Source organism: Neodiprion pinetum, chromosome 3, assembly GCF_021155775.2.
Source record: "Neodiprion pinetum isolate iyNeoPine1 chromosome 3, iyNeoPine1.2, whole genome shotgun sequence".
Taxonomy (NCBI): Eukaryota; Metazoa; Arthropoda; class Insecta; order Hymenoptera; family Diprionidae; genus Neodiprion; species Neodiprion pinetum.
The window spans coordinates 28,245,117-28,263,140 of record NC_060234.1 but is presented as its reverse complement, the minus strand read 5'-3'; the positions used below and the strand labels follow the sequence as shown (position 1 = coordinate 28,263,140).

The 18,024-nt window shown below is 35.4% G+C and overlaps 3 protein-coding genes across 4 annotated transcripts in view; 2 read left to right on the top strand and 1 right to left on the bottom strand.

Moving 5' to 3' along the window:
* brm (ATP-dependent helicase brm) overlaps positions 1-15,620 on the top strand; it is a 133,007-nt gene extending 117,387 nt beyond the window's left edge. Inside the window, exons 23-26 of the mRNA XM_046616979.2 lie at positions 12,593-12,726; positions 13,015-13,335; positions 13,819-14,624; positions 15,250-15,620. The gene's annotated coding sequence lies outside the window, so the exon portion shown is untranslated. The remainder of the gene's footprint in view (positions 1-12,592; positions 12,727-13,014; positions 13,336-13,818; positions 14,625-15,249) is intronic.
* Cdc45 (cell division cycle protein 45) lies at positions 67-5,215 on the top strand. Its single transcript, XM_046616991.2, has 9 exons — positions 67-353; positions 1,186-1,338; positions 1,755-1,964; positions 2,405-2,590; positions 2,695-2,924; positions 3,039-3,375; positions 3,453-3,847; positions 4,121-4,197; positions 4,265-5,215. The coding sequence occupies exons 1-9, from the start codon at positions 303-305 to the stop codon at positions 4,330-4,332; spliced, it is 1,707 nt and encodes a 568-aa protein (XP_046472947.1). The 5' UTR covers positions 67-302; the 3' UTR covers positions 4,333-5,215.
* Lnk (SH2B adapter-like protein Lnk) lies at positions 7,528-17,147 on the bottom strand. 2 transcript variants are annotated; one of them, XM_046616990.2, is made up of 5 exons: positions 15,532-17,147; positions 13,903-14,102; positions 13,091-13,342; positions 11,742-11,927; positions 7,528-11,644 (listed from the first exon to the last, which is right to left on the bottom strand). In XM_046616990.2, exons 1-4 carry the CDS (start codon positions 16,646-16,648, stop codon positions 11,781-11,783), a joined length of 1,716 nt encoding a protein of 571 aa, XP_046472946.1. In that variant the 5' UTR covers positions 16,649-17,147; the 3' UTR covers positions 7,528-11,644; positions 11,742-11,780. The 2 variants fall into 2 exon arrangements, with proteins under 2 accessions (XP_046472946.1, XP_046472945.1); XM_046616989.2 differs by having other exon boundaries at positions 7,528-11,927.
* Between the last annotated feature and the right edge of the window lie 877 nt (positions 17,148-18,024).

Genomic DNA, 18,024 nt, shown 5'->3' with positions numbered 1-18,024 from the left:
TATTAGGGTATCGAACTGTGATTCCCTTGTGTTTTCACGCATTCTAGTATAAGCTCTATGATTCTGTAGTGATTTCCTTTCGCAAAGATTGAAACTCATACTTTGAAATTGTTTGAAATACTGGAACTCGGTAAAACGCCAGTGAATACCACAGGAGCGCGTCGAGAGCAGAGAGCAGCTGCTGCGCAGTCCCACAGTCGTCGTTCGCGCCTCGCGGTATTCGCAGTTTGCAAACGGATCATGGTGGTGTTTTGACGATTGTAAAATAAAAATTCCTCTTCCATGTGTTTGACGAGGGCATCATGTTTTTGGACAATATTCAAACTGAGTTTTATAACGAAATATTAGGAAACGTAAGTGAATATTTTACGACTGATCTCTGTACAATGACGAGAGGAATGGTTTACGTGTGCCCTCTCTCTCGGAGAGGTAATTTTTGAGGTTGCCTAATTGCACGACTAATTAACAATAAAGTATTTTGAAATCTGACCCAATTTTCTAACTGTACTTAATTACTTTGTATCGAATTATTCGATATTTAATCGTGTCTTTCTTTCACACGTTGTCTTTGAAAATGATGAGAAAATGAGTCGTTAGAACTGATGTAAATACGTAAGTAAACAGTCCCGTTCTTTTCATTATTCCGTTTATCATTTTGTAACTTTTGTTTCCGGTTTTGTGCTCGCTCTTCGGCCTTATAATAATTTTTATTAGCTTAAGAGTAGTGTGAATATAAAAAGACGAAAATTCGGAGTGGTAAACCATATGATTTAGGTGCCCTTTTTCTTCCTTGCATACTTATTTACGTGTTGGGTGTTGCCATCTGATTTTTGAATGTTTTCCTTAAGTCACACCGCCTTAAAAAATTTCAGTGTTTTGAAATTTCGATCTTGACAATACTTAACTTGCAACCTTATCACCGAGAGTACCTAATTTTTTCGGAAAACACATTTGATCAACTATTACAGTAGTGTCCGTTTGTTTATGTCGTTGAACCAAATGTTCTCATATAAATTTATTAAAGGATTTTGTTTCCTATAGATAATGCATTTTCCTTGATTTTAGCACTTATTTCTATTTATTTCTTGGTTTATTAATCATTATCCTAAGAACCATTCGTCAACAAAGTCAACTGTGCTAAACCATTGTTTATATACTAACGATTGAATTTTCCTTTGTTTTTAGAGATGCTTATTGTTAGTCAATTTTGACATCGATGCAATATGTGCATGCAAGATATTGCAGTACCTTTTAAAAAATGACAACATTGTATATACACTGGTTCCTGTGCGTGGAATTCAAGACTTAGTTCAAGCATATGAAGAGAACTGTGAAGAGGTAACCATCAAAATCTTTGCTCCTTTGTATAACCAGTAGAACAATATATATTCAAGTTCACGGTCCAGATAATAAAGTAAAAGATTCATTATCACTTATTCCAATGTTTTTTCGTTAGTAAATGTTCTTAGTTTTTGTTCTACTTCTTTATTTCTGTATAATCATGAAGTCGTATATATTCAGTTCTATGTATTTTTTCATCTTGAGGTGTAATTGATGGCATAAACATGAACGAACAAAAACATAGAAACTTTTGCAAGATCTACGCATTGAAATTAAAAAACACAGGAATTAATATTTTCTAAACCTTGGTTTATTATTCACTATGAAACTATTGAAATACATCTAATTTGACAGATCAATAAAGATAATACTTATAGATGTTTATATTTTATTAATATATTTTACTGTATTAGGTGAAATACGTAATATTAGTAAATTGTGGTGGAACATTGGATATTGTGGAACTTCTACAGCCAGATGAAAGTGTGGTATTTTACATTCTCGACAGTCATAGACCTTACGATTTATGCAACGTCTATTCAGAGAGTCAAGTCAGAATCCTAGGTCAGCCTGACAATGAAGAAAAGATACCAGAATATACCGAGGTCTTTAGAGATAATTCTGTAAGTATCATTTAACCTATATAATAGATTTCTCGTACACTTATCAAGTTTAATAAAGATTTATCGTACAGATTATATGAAGCTTTTTAAAAATATTTGTTGTTACTTTATTACATAAAATAATTTGTTTGATGGATTTTATAAATACAACATCAATTATGGTAGTTTTGTTGAGAACATTCTGCTAAGAATAGGGGTAACAGGTTGAAGCTGATAGCGGTAATGTAACAGATAATTTTCAGACGGAATTATCATTTCATCTATTGGAATGAAGTAGAACATATTTACTTTGCAATTGCAGTTGCATTATTTACAAAGTGATGATTTTTACTTCATGTTTCATTACATTAACATTACCAACTTCAAACTCATATGGGAGTTGACAGTGCTTGCACTAATAATTGCCCTCTTTTCAATTCTGAACTTGCTTCACTATTCAGTCTGATGAAGAAGAAGAAGAAGACACAGATGAAGATGATTCGAGTGTGGCGGCAGAAAGTAGGCTATCGAAACGTCGGCGATTGAATGAAGAAGAAATTGAAAAACGAAGAAATCGAAGGTTGTGGGATGCGAGTAGAACACAAATTATGTTTAATTACACACAATACAGCTACTATGGTCGATCGGTATGAAATAACAAATAATTTATCTAAATACTTATCTGTAAACATGGCTGTACTAACTAGGGAGTTTCAAAAAACGTAGGCTTTAATGTATGGCTTACCCTTAGAGTGCTGTGATAATCTATGAGTTAGCATGGAAACTCTCACGAGATACGTTGGACGTGGCGTGGTGGGGGATTATAGGAGCTACAGAACAAGCAATTCTTGGAAAAGTTGAATCCAGGGTTAGTGTTTTAGAAACAGGAAATCTCCAGAGTCACGTTTCGAGACTAAGTCATAGAGTTACGGACAGTGAAAAGCAACACGCCACAGCAGTCAAACTTACTTACGACAAGGAGTATCCTTTATAAATTCGTGCATGTTATATAAATTTTGTAGTTTCATAAGAATACAGAAGAAATAATTAATAGTGAATATCAAGACTAGTAAATTCCTTAGTAACATTTAACAGCCTTCAGTTGGCTCTGTATCGTCATTGGACAGTTGAAGCCAGTCTAAAACATTCCGTACCAACGGCGGTTTCTCTTCGCTTATGGTCTTTAAGAGGTGAAAATCGCCTTAGAGAACTCCTGGCTGAGATGGGTTTACCTCTGGCACAATCTAAGCAACGATTTTCAGCCATGGATCTCAGCTTACGACACGAGTTTAAACAGATGATTGAAAAATTAGCATCGAAATACAATGTTGACAGCATTGTTGGTGCTAGTTTTACCCTGCAGTACGGATATAGATTTAAATACTGTGCCTCAGACGTGGTATACTCTATGCTGGCCTTACTTGAGTCCACGGTGGGTTTTGATAAGTTTCCATGAACCATATTTCCAACACTTTCAAACTACAAACCGACAAACTTGTTTCTTTGCAGACGAAAGAAAGATTACCACAACACTGCTTTTTAGATGCTTTGGACTGTCTATCTCGCAAGAAGAAAGATGTTGTAGAAAGAGGCATAGAAAAGGCAAAACTAATGCTTAGCAACATTTATAAGACAGCTCAAGGCATCTTAGAAATGAAACAAGTAAAGAATGCAGGTCCATTTCTTTATATTGTTATCCAAGATGGCACGTTAGATACTCGATTATTTGCACATGAGCACGCATTGATCATGTTGGCACAGTTTACACTAAAAGCATACGTAGAAACATCAAGATACAGGAACGCAACTAAGTGGCCACTGATTGCTACTGCACCTTTCAGCGAAGAAGACGGTACTTGCCTCGTTGTTGGTATTCCACCACTATGCGAAGATCAACCTAGAAGGTGAGATAACGTTTGCATGTCAATTTTTCGCAAAATGACTCTTCAACAAATCACAAACCGCACAGTCCGCATGCATATTCACACGCAGAATTGCAAACAAAGAAAATTCTCGAAAATTATATATTCAAAGTATATGATTAATTGGCAACTGAATATATAAAGTAAAAAAAATTTGTGTCTAACTTAATTTTGCATTATGAAAATCCTCGCAACGTAAACTTGTCGCTGTAAAAATGTGAATTACTATCTGACTCATGAATTTAACATTACTAGCCTCTTTGGAAGGGCATTCGAGCAAGCTGCTAAAAATACCAGTTCGTATATAGAGGCGGACTACTTCGATACAACAAGTGAGTAATAAAACTTGAAAAACTTTTATTTAATATTTACAAATATTGTTATTTTCATGTTTACCAGTAATAAGACTGAAGATTCAAGAGCGGCCAAAGTTCTTTGATGCATTGACAGCGCTCCTGATTATATAAATAGTTAAGTAGAAATATTAAAATTTAGTTTATAGTTTTTATTGTAGTGGATATCAATCTACCTATACAATTCAGATCACCTGCTCACAGGTGATTAGCAATGTATAACAATGCAACTATGGGTATTATGATCAACATTTCTAAACCCAGACATATTTTAGAACCAGCGACGTAACAAGCTTTAACTTTATTTTAATCGAATCTGTAGTTTAATTTATTTGACATATTAATCTAATTTCACATTACCTATAACTAGATTTCCTTTACAAATTTTAAGCATTCTGGTAATATTTGACAGTTTCAATGTACTGGTCATCAATACACGGATTTGCAGAATATCAAATTTCTTGATTGAATCGTTAATAAGGGACTTCAAAAAGTCTTGTTTTATTTTACGACTTGTTTGACGAATTTTTTTCAACAATTAGGATGCGATCGAACTACTATAAGTTACTGTCACTAATTCGTTTACTTATGAGTCTCACTAATTTTTTGTCAGTTCACCATATGTGAAGTAAACTTTAGTAAAGTAGATTTATTAGCTTTGTATAAAATGGAATGAGAATATTGAATTCGTAAAATATACTCTTGAGTATTTGATTCCGGTGGCTACGCCGTAAACGGGCATCTCTTGTGTGCTTGGGTACAGGAGTCACGTCACTCTGAAGTTTAGCCACGGATGTGTTCGAATGAATAATAAACTCTTTATTGTACATAGAATGATTTTAAGAGTGATACTAGACTTAGCTCTAACGATAATGTAAGCATCAATTTATAACTTAGGGTCATGGTCAACCGTCGAACATTAATATGATAATTTGATACAGACATTACGCAATAAGTAAAAGTAAACCGAATAAATACATGCGTTTTTTAAAAATGAGTTGAAGATATTTGTTTTCAATCCCAACTTAAACGCTGTATACGTTTTTGTTATCACACCTCTGGTTTCTACAGTAAATTGCAAACTCGCAAGTTTCATCAACATCAGCTCATTCACAAACTGTATATTCCAGACCACCTTGAAGCATTCATAAATATTTTATGAATACAACGTGCCCATATTTTGTAACTGGCACATTCTAAAACGCGGAAACTGAAGCATGCAGCTACAATCGATAGTTGAATGCGTTACCCTCAGTGAGAGAACTGCAACATTTAAAATTTTGCTAAGAAGGAATCAGAGTTGTGAACATTACTTTGATAATGCATTACTGTATTCATTACACATTACACTGCATAATGTGTAACGGATGTGTGCTCCATTATAAATTTAAAAAAGTAATATGTAATTGATAAGTGACATTACAAATTACAAATGAAAAAAAAAGTAATTTTTATTGGAGAGTATTCAATAGATTTTTTTTTTTTGAATGATTTGTTTTTCTATATAAACTTTTCCACCCCCTTACAACTTGTCAAGAGTTGAACTTCGAGAAATACGTAGTGTGGAGTGATGAAGTTGGTTTTCAAGTGATAGCTTTCTCATAGAGAAAACTTTGTCAGCGCAATAAAACAATGAAAATGCAATGTGCAAGTTTCTAAATTGCACGTTTTTCTTCTGCGTGAAGTACTGATCTTTAAACAGAAGAAAATCGAATTTTCCTAGAAGAAACTTTTAGTTGACAAAATAAAATAATGATGAAGCAGTTATTCTATTTACAATAAAATACACTCCATTATAAATTATTTTTTTAAAATTGTAATTATTCACGCATTCATTACACATTATTTTTTGTATTTGTAATGAGGCACTCATACATTATACATTATTTTTTTTTATTTGTAATGGATAACGTATCCCATACACATTGTTCAAAGTAATAAGCAATGCATTACTTTTACACTGCTATTTTCACAACTCTAGAATGAATGCGCCGTAGAGTTTGAAATAAAATTTGGCAAAAGAGAAAAAGCTGTTGTAAAAAATGTTTAGCAATTTTATTCACACCGACGATAATGAATTCGAGTGGAATAAAACTTCTTTCGTATTGGAGACACAAATTGTCAATTTCGTCATTCGCGGTTCTTACCCGTTCTGACCTAACTGCGCGAAATATATGCATATACAACAGCAACACGCTTGTTGAATTGCTGTTACTTGACCGTCAGGCCTAAGCACGGAATTGAAAAATTGATTTGATTTCCGTATCACCAAATAATGAGTTCATATTGCATCACAGGTAAGCAAAGCAATCTTTCTGTTCATGATCAAGTTATAGGTATGTTATCCCGTCTCAGCAGTCCGAATTCTCCCACTCGAAACTGCAGCGCCATCTGTTCGAAAATTTGAAATCTAACACTTTCGGAACTTCAGGCCAGTCTAGAGCCAGCGGTAGAGTAGTTCGGTCGACGGTGCGAGAAGTGGAATTTCTATATAGTGTTTGGTGACAGCGTAGAAGGTGGTGTTAGTTGACCGCATGAAGGCGTCTGTTATTGGTAAGTGAAATTACCTGTGTAACCAGAATAGTAACAGAATTAATTGCTCGGGGCATCAGGTGCAATTCCAGGTTGAAATCAGTAGTGAATCATATTTGCATGGTGCATATTCAGTTAGGAGCTGTACCTGTTACTCAGGTCAGCAGTGCAAGTTAGATGTTGCACCTGTCGCTTGAGGTCAGCAGTGCGATGAAAATCTCCATGTTTACATGTTGAGATCTATTGAGATCAAGTTAATCACTTTGAGTCGAGCGTCACAATAACTTGATGCATTAGAGCACATGTCAGTCGTCCCTCGTGCCATTGCCACGTCGGCCTAGCCGTACATTGAATCGGTACACAAAGATCACAAATGATCGCGTTTACCTACCTTTAATCAAAACTTACAGTGCAAATACTTACAAACAAAAATTTTTTAGTTTATTTTTCAGTAAAAAGTTTGGAATATTTAGCATGTACATCAAGATTAGGCCTTAACTGGTCAAGCATTGGCGCCAGGGCACATTCAATTACAATCGTTTGGTAAAATTTGGTAACGTCATTAATTAATTATATGGATATTTATATCTTATAGATATCAAGGCAGATATGCTGATAGCGATACCCAATATAAAATTTTACAACTTTGTTACAATAATTTTCTAAAGTCTCGGTGACAGATGCACCATATCGAAATGAAGGAGAAATATAAGTATCCACTGAAATGAGTTTTCACTTCCATTTATGTTTCAACATTAAATTTACCATAACTATACATTCGTTTAATAAATGCAATACGCATACTTTATTTTATGATATATCATACAAACATGAGAATTGCTTTTGTCCATCGTTTCCTAATCTTCTTCTAATCGTCTTCTTGGTTTCAGAAAAATATCAGGTAGAGATAAATTACCTCAACACATTTGATGAAGTAAATATTTCTATCTACAGGGATTTGTTGAGAATTGGGATTCTCTAGTATTTTTACTTGGCCGATAACAATTGATTAATACGTTGTAAAAATACACATCTGTACTGAATCTACATTTTACATGAACCTTTTAGGACCCCAAATAGACGTGATTACTGTATTAACGCATATGTACAGAAGGGGTGCATAATTAAATATTAGAATCATGTTTATCTCTCGACAAAAATTTTTCCTTTGCTTACTTGAAACGTGAGTTATGGTTTAAACGAATATGTATATTTGAGTAGATTTAACAGATTCGAAATTTCAATGTCTTATTTAAAGATACTCAAACCGTTAGATAACTTGAAATCATTCGTGATTCTGAATTGTACTTGGTAAAATTCTCACAAGGAAGGTATCAATATTTTTTAACCAATCTAACTGAAAAAGTTTCCCCATAACGATAAATGAAAAATGTAATTCTCTAAATTAAATAAAAAAAAAAAAAAAAAGAACTGTCAAATCCCCCCTTAACATGCTTCAATTTGAAGGATGGTTTCACCCCCTTAAAGTGTTTAATGGCAGATAAAAGAAAATATCTGTAGCTTAGTTGTTAATCTATTATAACAAATTAGAAAAGAAATAAAATCGTAGAAATCGACCTGGGATACCTTCCTTGTTAGTAAATGTAAATCCCAAATTAAGATTCCCGATAGCGAATTGTCGCCAAGCACTAGTAGACCAGTGCTGGCTATGCAGTTTTTATAGATGGTTATACGCATAAAATACAGAAGCAAATTAATTCCATAGGAATTTAGGTGTGACATAATTTTGGCAACATTATTATATTTGCAGTATCGATATAGATTCAAAAGTAGCTGCTCAGTGACTCGATAAGCATTTTCAGAATGAAGCACATGAGTTCTGAATTCTCCAAATAATTCAAAAGTTATATTCAGTTACAAGGTTCTATATTCAAATGAATATAGTTGATTGAATTGTATATCTATGAGTATTTTTATGCAAAACTATTTACAATGTTAAATGTCATGAAACTGAGTAAAATTGTATTTATTATATGCACAATTTTTACATTTCAATCGAGCACAGACGCTTTGTCATTGTATAAATATTGACTGAAAACGAGTTGCCTTCAAGTTGCTAAAAATAAAAAAGTAAAGGTATATCAAATACCTCGAAAGTTCATCAAAGTATATATTGTAAACAATTTATGACTTCCGTGTAATTTATGAATTAGATTTCATCTCGAGCTAAGTTTGATACAAATATCTTAGGTAATGGATATACCTAAGCCACAGGACCTTCACCTATATGATTTAAGGTTTAGTAAGAGGGATATCAATATTAGTTTTATATACATATATAGTTGTACTATAACAAACAGTTGACCATGAAACTGTAAATTAATCCATTGTCAAACACAGTTGTAAATTTCGTTTTTGACAGTACATTCCGTTTTCAAAGAGTATTTCTGAATGAGGAACTCATAGACTCGACAAATATGCCAAATAATGACCGAATGTCACAGGACCATCGTGAAAATGCAAAATAAACCTTGGCCGAAAATATATAATACAAATTCAGGGTGTATACGGAAACCAGAAAAAAAATCCCGCCTTTTTCACGAATTTACCGGTGAAATTTTTTTCTTTCCTGGGTACCTTGACATAGATTATCAGTATTACTTTGCATATTCCTGTTACTTTGCATATTGAAGAAATAACAAACCTTTCATACATTTTTATAATACCATGCTTTAGTCTTCATAAATGATGTTTATAGCTTGCGAAATATAAAATACCAACAATGAAATCTGAGATTACTACAATTTGCGCGAGAGCTTTTCATCAACATGCTAAGGATTTCAGGGTACATTGATAATTTGAATATTTAAAGTATGTTAGAACCTTTATTCGGCATCAGGTACATCGCGTCTCATTATACGACCTTTTACTACATGTAAAGGTAAAAAAGGCGAATTTTTTCCCCTTTGTATTTGAGGATACATAAAAGGTCGTAAATATTGTCGATTATGCCCTTTCATCACGAATTTTATAAAAAATAATCACGTTCTCTAATGGTGTAAGTTCACATGTGCCCACATCAGGGTGATCGTTATTTAGGGTGTTTTCGAAATTCCGTGCAGACGAAGCGGAAAAATTTTACGAACATTTTTTTTCAAAAGTACGCGTTAACTGGAGCCTGTAGGTCGACTTAAATTACTGTCTTTAAGGCAGTAAATTTTCCAGTGTATTTTAAATGGAAACTTGAGATCACAGCATTATTATTTTTTTCCCCAACTAAATAATGCTTCGACAAATCTTGAATTTGGTATACGTCTTTCCTATGGTCATAAGTATTTGAAAAAATTGGGCGATTTTCAATGTTATAATCATTATTTAACGAAATAAATGGATTAATAATTAATTAATTATTTAATTTAATTAAATTTCAAAAGGTTATATTTTTAACGCAGGCAATGAACGCTCGAGAAAGGAATGTAGCAAGCTTCGAATATTTTTCTTGTTAGCATTATTGGCATTTTAGTTCATATAATATTAAAAATAAAATTGTTTAACGACCAATTATGAAATCATCAGGAGATGCAGCCGCATCTTGACACCAAGTTATTAAATAAATAATATCACGTCAAAGCCTCTGGTACGTATGCGTAACTCTACGTAGATGAATACGTATGCACAACTCAACAAAATTGCACGCTCAAGCGAGGAACACTCGTGAAATGAATATGGATAAATTTAACTATTTTTGCTGTTATCGGTATTGCGATCATGTGAGTTAAAAAAATAATTGTTTGAAATTTAATTAAATAAGTAAATTAAATGATGAACCACTTATTAATCCATTTATTTCGTGTAATTGTTATTTTCGACTTTGAAACACAACTTTGACGTGCTGAGATTTCGAAACGTTTATTGCTGAAAATCGGCCATTTTTTTCAAATACTTATGACTATAGGAAAAACATATACCAAATTTCAGATTTTTCAAAGCATTATTTAGATGGGAAAAAAAATAATAAAGCTGTGAGCCCAAGTTCCCATTTAAATTACATTGGAAAATTTACTGCCTTGAAGGGAGTAATTTAAGTTGAACTATAGGCACCAGATGGCATGTACTTTTAAAAAAAAATTTTTTATCAACTTTTTCTAACTTGGAATTTCGAAAACACCCTAATCAAGGACCATCCTAGCCCACCATGATCTTATACCGTTATGTCCAATATTTTTTTTTGAGAAAATATAAAATTTTAAACATTGTTCCCAAAATCGACGAATCTTTAGGTTTTAAAGGATTTTAAAGCGAATGTAAGATACAAAATCGGCGGGTACGACTCTGTACAGTTACGTCCGATATTATTTTTTTACAAAAGATGAAATTTTAAATTTCCACTCGAAATTGATAAACCTTTGTATTTCGGAGGGTTTTGCGTCGATGATGAAAAAAAAGACAAATATAGCGGGTACGACCTTATATCATTTATATAAATGATAAATAAAACCTTATTTTCATGCTGAAAGGGCGTATCCACCAAACATAAAGCCTTTTACCTTCATTAATTTTTTCGGCTAATTTTAGTGTACATATAACGTTTCGAGTGCCTTTATAGCGAATGCCATAAAAAGAGAAAATTATACGCCCTTTTACTACCAAATTCGCCTTTTTGGTGCATACATCTTTATACGATTAGACACGCGATACTATTATACAATGTCAACCAGGCAAAATGGGAAAAAATGTTACCGAAAAAATATGAATTGTGCACTAATTGTGCAAAATTTATCTTGTTATCACGGAGTACCGGAAAATTCCTGTGTCTTTCCCGGTTGTTTCCCAGTAAGAAAAATTCCCAGTTTTTCCCCGGTATTCGCGTTATTCCTGGTGCATATACACCCTAAAATTCCATGTGACGTCGACCATAAATGAGGACAAACTTCTAAAATGAAATGTTTCATCAACGGAATTGTATCAAAGAAGTTTTCTATTTACATTAAATAGGTGAATATAGAACATTATTAGTCAGATGGGCTAACCGGATGATATCCTGATAATATGTTGCTCCAGAGCCAGCGTCAAAGAAAGCTATATGTATTTTGCACTGCTCTGCCACCTGATGATCCCGACCCTGTCACTTGCAGCTGTTGTTCTGCGATATTTTGTTGTTCTAAACGTTCCAGTGACTCGGCGCGAGTTCTTATTGGTCCACCGTGAGTCTGCACCTATTTCATGCAATAGTGAATGAAATATTGTAAGCTGCTTCAAAGTCTCGGAATACATCCATTTGTAGACAAATCGCTAGTACAAGAGTTGAAGTTGATAAAGGTCGCTCATCCTGAGATTTAAGCCACCATTCATAAATCGATGCGATGGTCGGTAATTCATTTTTTGTCAGGGTAAACTGTGTTAGTTTTGTTTTCCGTTTTGAATGATTGAAATCTGTATTGTCGGTCATCAATTATAAAATGAGAATCTCTTGATCATGTCAACTTAACTTCTCAACTTGCATTTTGACTACAAATACTCCTTTTCTATCCTTATTACACGTATAGAAATATTAGGAATGATGAATAATTTATAGGTGATTAAAAATGTTGAATGATAGTTGATTAAAGAATAATTTATCAGTGTGATAAATGACAGGATGATAAAAATAATTAAGCGACACCACCATTCAGAAATTGTAAGAATTATAGTTATACCTTATTTAAAAGCGAGCCCCTCCCCCCACTGTCATATTTTTACACTTCATATCTCTTTTTCGTGTTATAGCAAAGCTTTCGAGATTGAACAATGAGAAAAATGTACGAATTGCTAACATTAAGCGTCTAAACTCCTATCAGGTGTAGGTCAGATTTCCAATAAATCAATTTTTTTCAAATTGCAGTGCAACATCTACTGGGAAACTCAAATCTTGGACAAACATAGTCAATCGAATAGCATGTTACCCTTCAGCCAGAATACGACAGCAATTGTCAAACCTGAATTTTATAATATTCCATTCAATTTCGGACAATTTAGGTATAGGAAATAAAATTTATAAACTCATTTCACTTCCGTAGAAATGCTATTGAAAGAAAAGTGAAAATGAATCAATCAATTACAAATGTGCCATAGAACAATTCACAATATTTGATTTTAATGCAAGGAATCAATATCAACAAAATCATATCCATTTACAAATTCGTGAATCAATTAGCTCAATGCAAATTATACGATAGTTTGGAATCGACCTACCCTTAGGATTTGAGATCTGAAAAAGGGCCACCACCGTCCTCACTTTATCGTGTATCTACTCACTGTCTGTAGTTTCAGACTTCAGACTGTGGGAGTCGGCCACTCGCGCTCACTCAAGAGGGGTTAGACTGCCGCTGCTGAGTCTTACTTCTCTGGGCTCTGGGGCTGTTGCCGGCCTTCGTTCCTGAGGCTGTTGGCTGCTGGCTCCAGTAGTCACGTGATGTGCAGGCCGGCTGGCAGGATTAGCGACCACATATTCTGTTAACGTCACGTCCGCTGTGCCTCCAGATTCCAGAGGGATGGGATTTTGTCGAAAGTGTTCCAGCATGTCGTGGATTGCTGGGAACCAGAGGTGTTGAACTCGACATTGCCCTTGATCGTTCAACGTCATTCGTAGGTGCTATCATTGCAAAAATTTATTGAAAAATTACCTCTCTGCGATACACAACCAGATACGAAATAATCATTGGATGTGACACGATTGAGGTCAAATTGTTTCTTTTTTTCTTTACTTGACCAATTGGTGTATTTATTACAATCCCTGGAGAGAATCAATACCATCATTCATGAAGATCTTGATCAGGAAGTATCTAGGGATATTAAACTGACAATGTAGCGCTTCGAACGTACTTCCAAGAATATCATGAAATTACTGACTTATCTGCCAAGTAAATAACTACCCATTCATTGTATTCGCCCCACATCAAATATAATCCAACCGAGAAATGAGTGCTAGCACAACATTTTCGCAAACCGTATCTCAAATATTCAGAATTTGAGTTTAATGCAAAGAAGTGTTTTCATTGAAACATTGCAACTTCTTTTTACATCAGCTTATCTTGAACCAAATTTTCAGCTCAGCAAACGTATTTCCAGGAAATACTTGGATTCGTGCAAGATCACTAAGGGTTGTTTGGATATGTTATCTACTACGATTGAGCCAATTGTAGAATAATCTACCTTTGCTCTTCCTTGAAAGTTGAACGTCAGAACGAACTCCCCTTTTCTGGTCTCACTTTGCCGGACTAGAAATACTCCGTGCCCATTAGCTGCGCCGTGAAGGACAAGTTGTGCTGCATCTGATCTGGGTAATGTTCCGTGAAACCACCGATATTCACGTAAGCTGGTCGACAAGTCTAAGTCTCCGTCGTTACCAGATACTAAAAATATTTGAAAAAATGCCGTCAATGCTGTATAATGAGTTCAGTGAAAACTTGGTAAGCACGGTAATCTATATGCATCGAATGGGGCAGGTTTAAACTTAAATATTTCAAGTCATTAGTTCTGAATTCAACTTTAGTGTTATAGAACTGGCCTGGCAATATAACAACTGGTCAAACTAGTAACAACTCCTTTTATAGCAACTCGACATTTCGAATACTGGGATAATTACCATGTTTAGATTCTAGTATATTACCTGGATGTCCTAATACAATCTATTAATACAATGATTACAATAATCCTAAGGTAATATGATTCCATGGTCTAATCTAATGCTATTAAATTACAGGTCTGATGACAGGTGGTTTCATTCATTTTAAATTGAACATTGCAGTACCTTGAAAACTGTTATTTTCGGAAAGTTTACAGAGATTAGATGATTACACCATAATTAGATTTTCAGATTAGATTATCTAGTAATCATCAACATCTAATTATCTTGTGAATCATCATGCAATAAAGTACGTTTAAACGCTTGTTGCATTTGTAACAATATACATTTGCAATTGTCCGTTTGGTAAACTATTCAAGTATGATGATGACTGCATATCTATACAACAGATGTTTTGAACAAATTCTCATTTGCCCGGATGATTTTCTCCGGATGTAAAGCATCAATAGATAAACTAAAATCATTTCTCTCTAAATTTCACATTAAGGTTATCAAACATTTGTTAGTGAATTAATTTGCAAATGCGTTTTAAAAATATTTTACATTATGTGATTTATTTGTCTCGAGAATACTTTGTTTTCATTAAATTCAATCATTTCGCACTCTGTCATTTTCTTATCTCAACATTGTTCGTAAGAGTATATTTTGTTGATCGTGGTTTGCTAAATTTTAAATGTTCCTATATTTGCGAAGTAATCATTTTTCCTAAATATGCATCGTTATAATAACGTTACTAACTTCATCCTTGTGTGAAAGATGTATTGTTTGATATTATGCTACTGTGCACATATTATGTATGTAGAAATTGTACAGATATGTAAAATAGATTTTTGTCAAGTTGATTAGTTTCGCTTATAATATCAGCAATACAGGAAAACGTGACTTGTGGAATAATGAATTTTTTTCACACCTAGCTCAAACAATGCTGCAAAATATGATGAGTTATTACAAAAATGAAAGTACCCAATGTGGTGGAAGAAATTGCAAGAGTGAAGACGCATAAGTGGAATGATTTCAACTATAACAGTAAATTGGATTCGAACGGTCAACAATCTAAATCGTGTAACTGACAATCTTAGGACTCTAAAATTCCTTGGGCATTTCCAACGTTTATAGCTGCGATGCCAAGAATTCCGTGAGTAAAATCTCAAGCTCTTCTCAATTTCTCGCGTTTAAAACAATCTTAGAACACTCACATTCTTCTATTTCTTGATGAGAGGGATAAAGCAGATCCAAATTACTGTTGTTACTGAGTCTGAGCCGTGGGGGTAGCTCGGGTGGATTTCCCTGCTCCTCAAGACTGTGCTGATCCTGGATTGTTCTAGTATTTTTACTCGCCGAATTAGCTCTGACTCTTTCTCCGTCGGAGTTAGAACTATGAGCAGCAGAATTGGCGGCGGAATCACCGGGTGTCGAGCCCATGGCGTTGGAAGTAGTGGGTGCAGACCTCATGCAGTACTTGATAGTAGCAAGCCAAGACCGCATGTCGATGGAGTCGTGAGCCTCAATAACGAATTCTAAGTTCTGTTCAGCCTTGAGAACGAAGGTGTTCTCATGGTCCGGCATTTCCAGAGCAGTGGTTTCCCTCGCCTCGGTTATCCTGAAGCAAAACACGCCGCTTCTCGGCTTGAACGCCTTTGGCGGCGAGTAGAATTCGAGCATGTAGCCACCGATGGCCTTGACAAGGGCAAGTCGACACTTCTCCCACTTTTGGGTACCGTCGATGTTTTCGCCTATCAGGCAATTGACGATTCCCTCCTTCCTGCACTCGACGACAATCTTTGACAGCTTCGCCTTGGAGTGTTTGTCCCTTCTGTGCTCGCTGTGGGATAACTCCACCTCGTCGCTCTGCTGCTTGTGGAAGAATCCCTTGCCCTTTTTGAGCCCCTTGAAAGAAAGACGTCGGAAGAACGTCTTGTGCACCGGCTTCGGTGAGACGGGTTCGCCATCCTGTTCCGAGTAATCGCTGAACTCTTCGTTCGACGAGGCCCGGATCGGCGGTCTGGTATTGTTTTGATTGTTCGGAGCGTTCGCGTCGGCCTCGTTTCCGGAAGCCTGGTGGTGAAGTCGCGTGTCGTAGGAGGGCGACCTCGTGCTGCGGCGTAAAAACTCCGTCTCAAAATGCTCGCAGAACGTGTCGACAAATTTTCGCAAAAAATCGCGATGCGACAAAGTTGCCCTCGCGCTTTCCGGCAGGTTAAGATTAACGTACGTGCAGAATGCCTTCGCAAAATCGGACGCCGCCGCTCGGGCGTGCCTGTCACAAAATTCTGACCAGTTGTCCGCACCCTCGGCGTTGTTGTAAACACTCATTATTCTAATTGCTCTATTGCTGTACAGTTTTTGTAGCCTCCCTTTGTTTTTAACTCACCACTTGCGTACGTGTTTATTTACCTATCGTTGTTGTTTTGTTTTCTTGTTTCTTATTATAATTTGGCGATTTTTTTCTTTCGTTTTTTTTTTTTTTTTTTTCCTATATCATTTGATTTTTCTTTTAATCTTCGCCTTTCACAACGTTCTTAAACCATGCACACACACCCATACACTAAGCTACTTGTTTTTGTACCAATTAAGTACCGCTCGGTACTATCTACTCGGTGAAATAATTCCGGTCATCGTACCGCGTACGTGAATCACATTCGACGCGCGTTACTCCCTAATAAATGCCGACTAATCAACGCTCAATCGAAATGCACCTGTTTACGAAGATCAATCACTGTTACACTGGGGGCTCGCGTGATAACCTCTCCTCTTGCTCGCAAAGGCTCAGCCAGCCTCCACTTCCGCTGCTGATGCCGGCGCCGCCGCAATCTTCTTGTATTTATTTTCGTTGTGTATTTCAGTAGCTACTACCGCATACCGCGGAATTAAGATCTTCTTACTTACCGGCGGACGATCATCGGATTGATCAGCTCGACTGATAGGTGCTCCGAGCATTCGTTGATGTGTGTGAAAATTTCGATCGGTGAGATGATCCTCTGTCGGTAAGAGTGGAATCTGCAAACACTTGTGATCCTACAACGATTTTTTCGGGATTGTTTTTCTAACTTTTCATTACACGCCATGTTGTATCTATATCCCAATAAAAAATGATGGATTTAGTGAAATAAGAAACCAAAAATTCTATATGATTTTGTGTGTTGTGTACTCGTCTTGCTGCTTACGTTACAATTTCTTCCGCCGGTCGAACGTATCTACATCTGCAGAACGAACATCCCGTACCTCAGATTCTTGAAGGCTTTTCAAGGGAATAGACTCAAGCTACACATTTTGATGCGATATTCTATCCGATTACTCTAGCTGCGTCTTAAAACGAGTAATGTATAACTCATCATGCTATCAAGTTGTTTGTGAATGTTTCTTTCTTTTTGCTTATAGTAATTTTTGGAAACATAGCACGACGACCATAATCAATATTGTCGAACAAGGTGCATCGTTATTCAGCTTCGTGACGAGTACAGACTGTTAAGTTTAAGTGTTTCTGCAGTGCTGAATAGTCAGATTTAGCTACCGAAAAGATGGAGAAAAAATTCATTGTAGGCAAATCGTGTAACCCAATTTAGAATCAGCGTGGAAAGATCTTAATAATAGATTTTTATACAATTTTCATCCAAAAATATGCCACATAATTCAGAGCAATAATTAAACAATGCTTGGTATAATTTCCCTCTGCTGTATAACGGTTTACT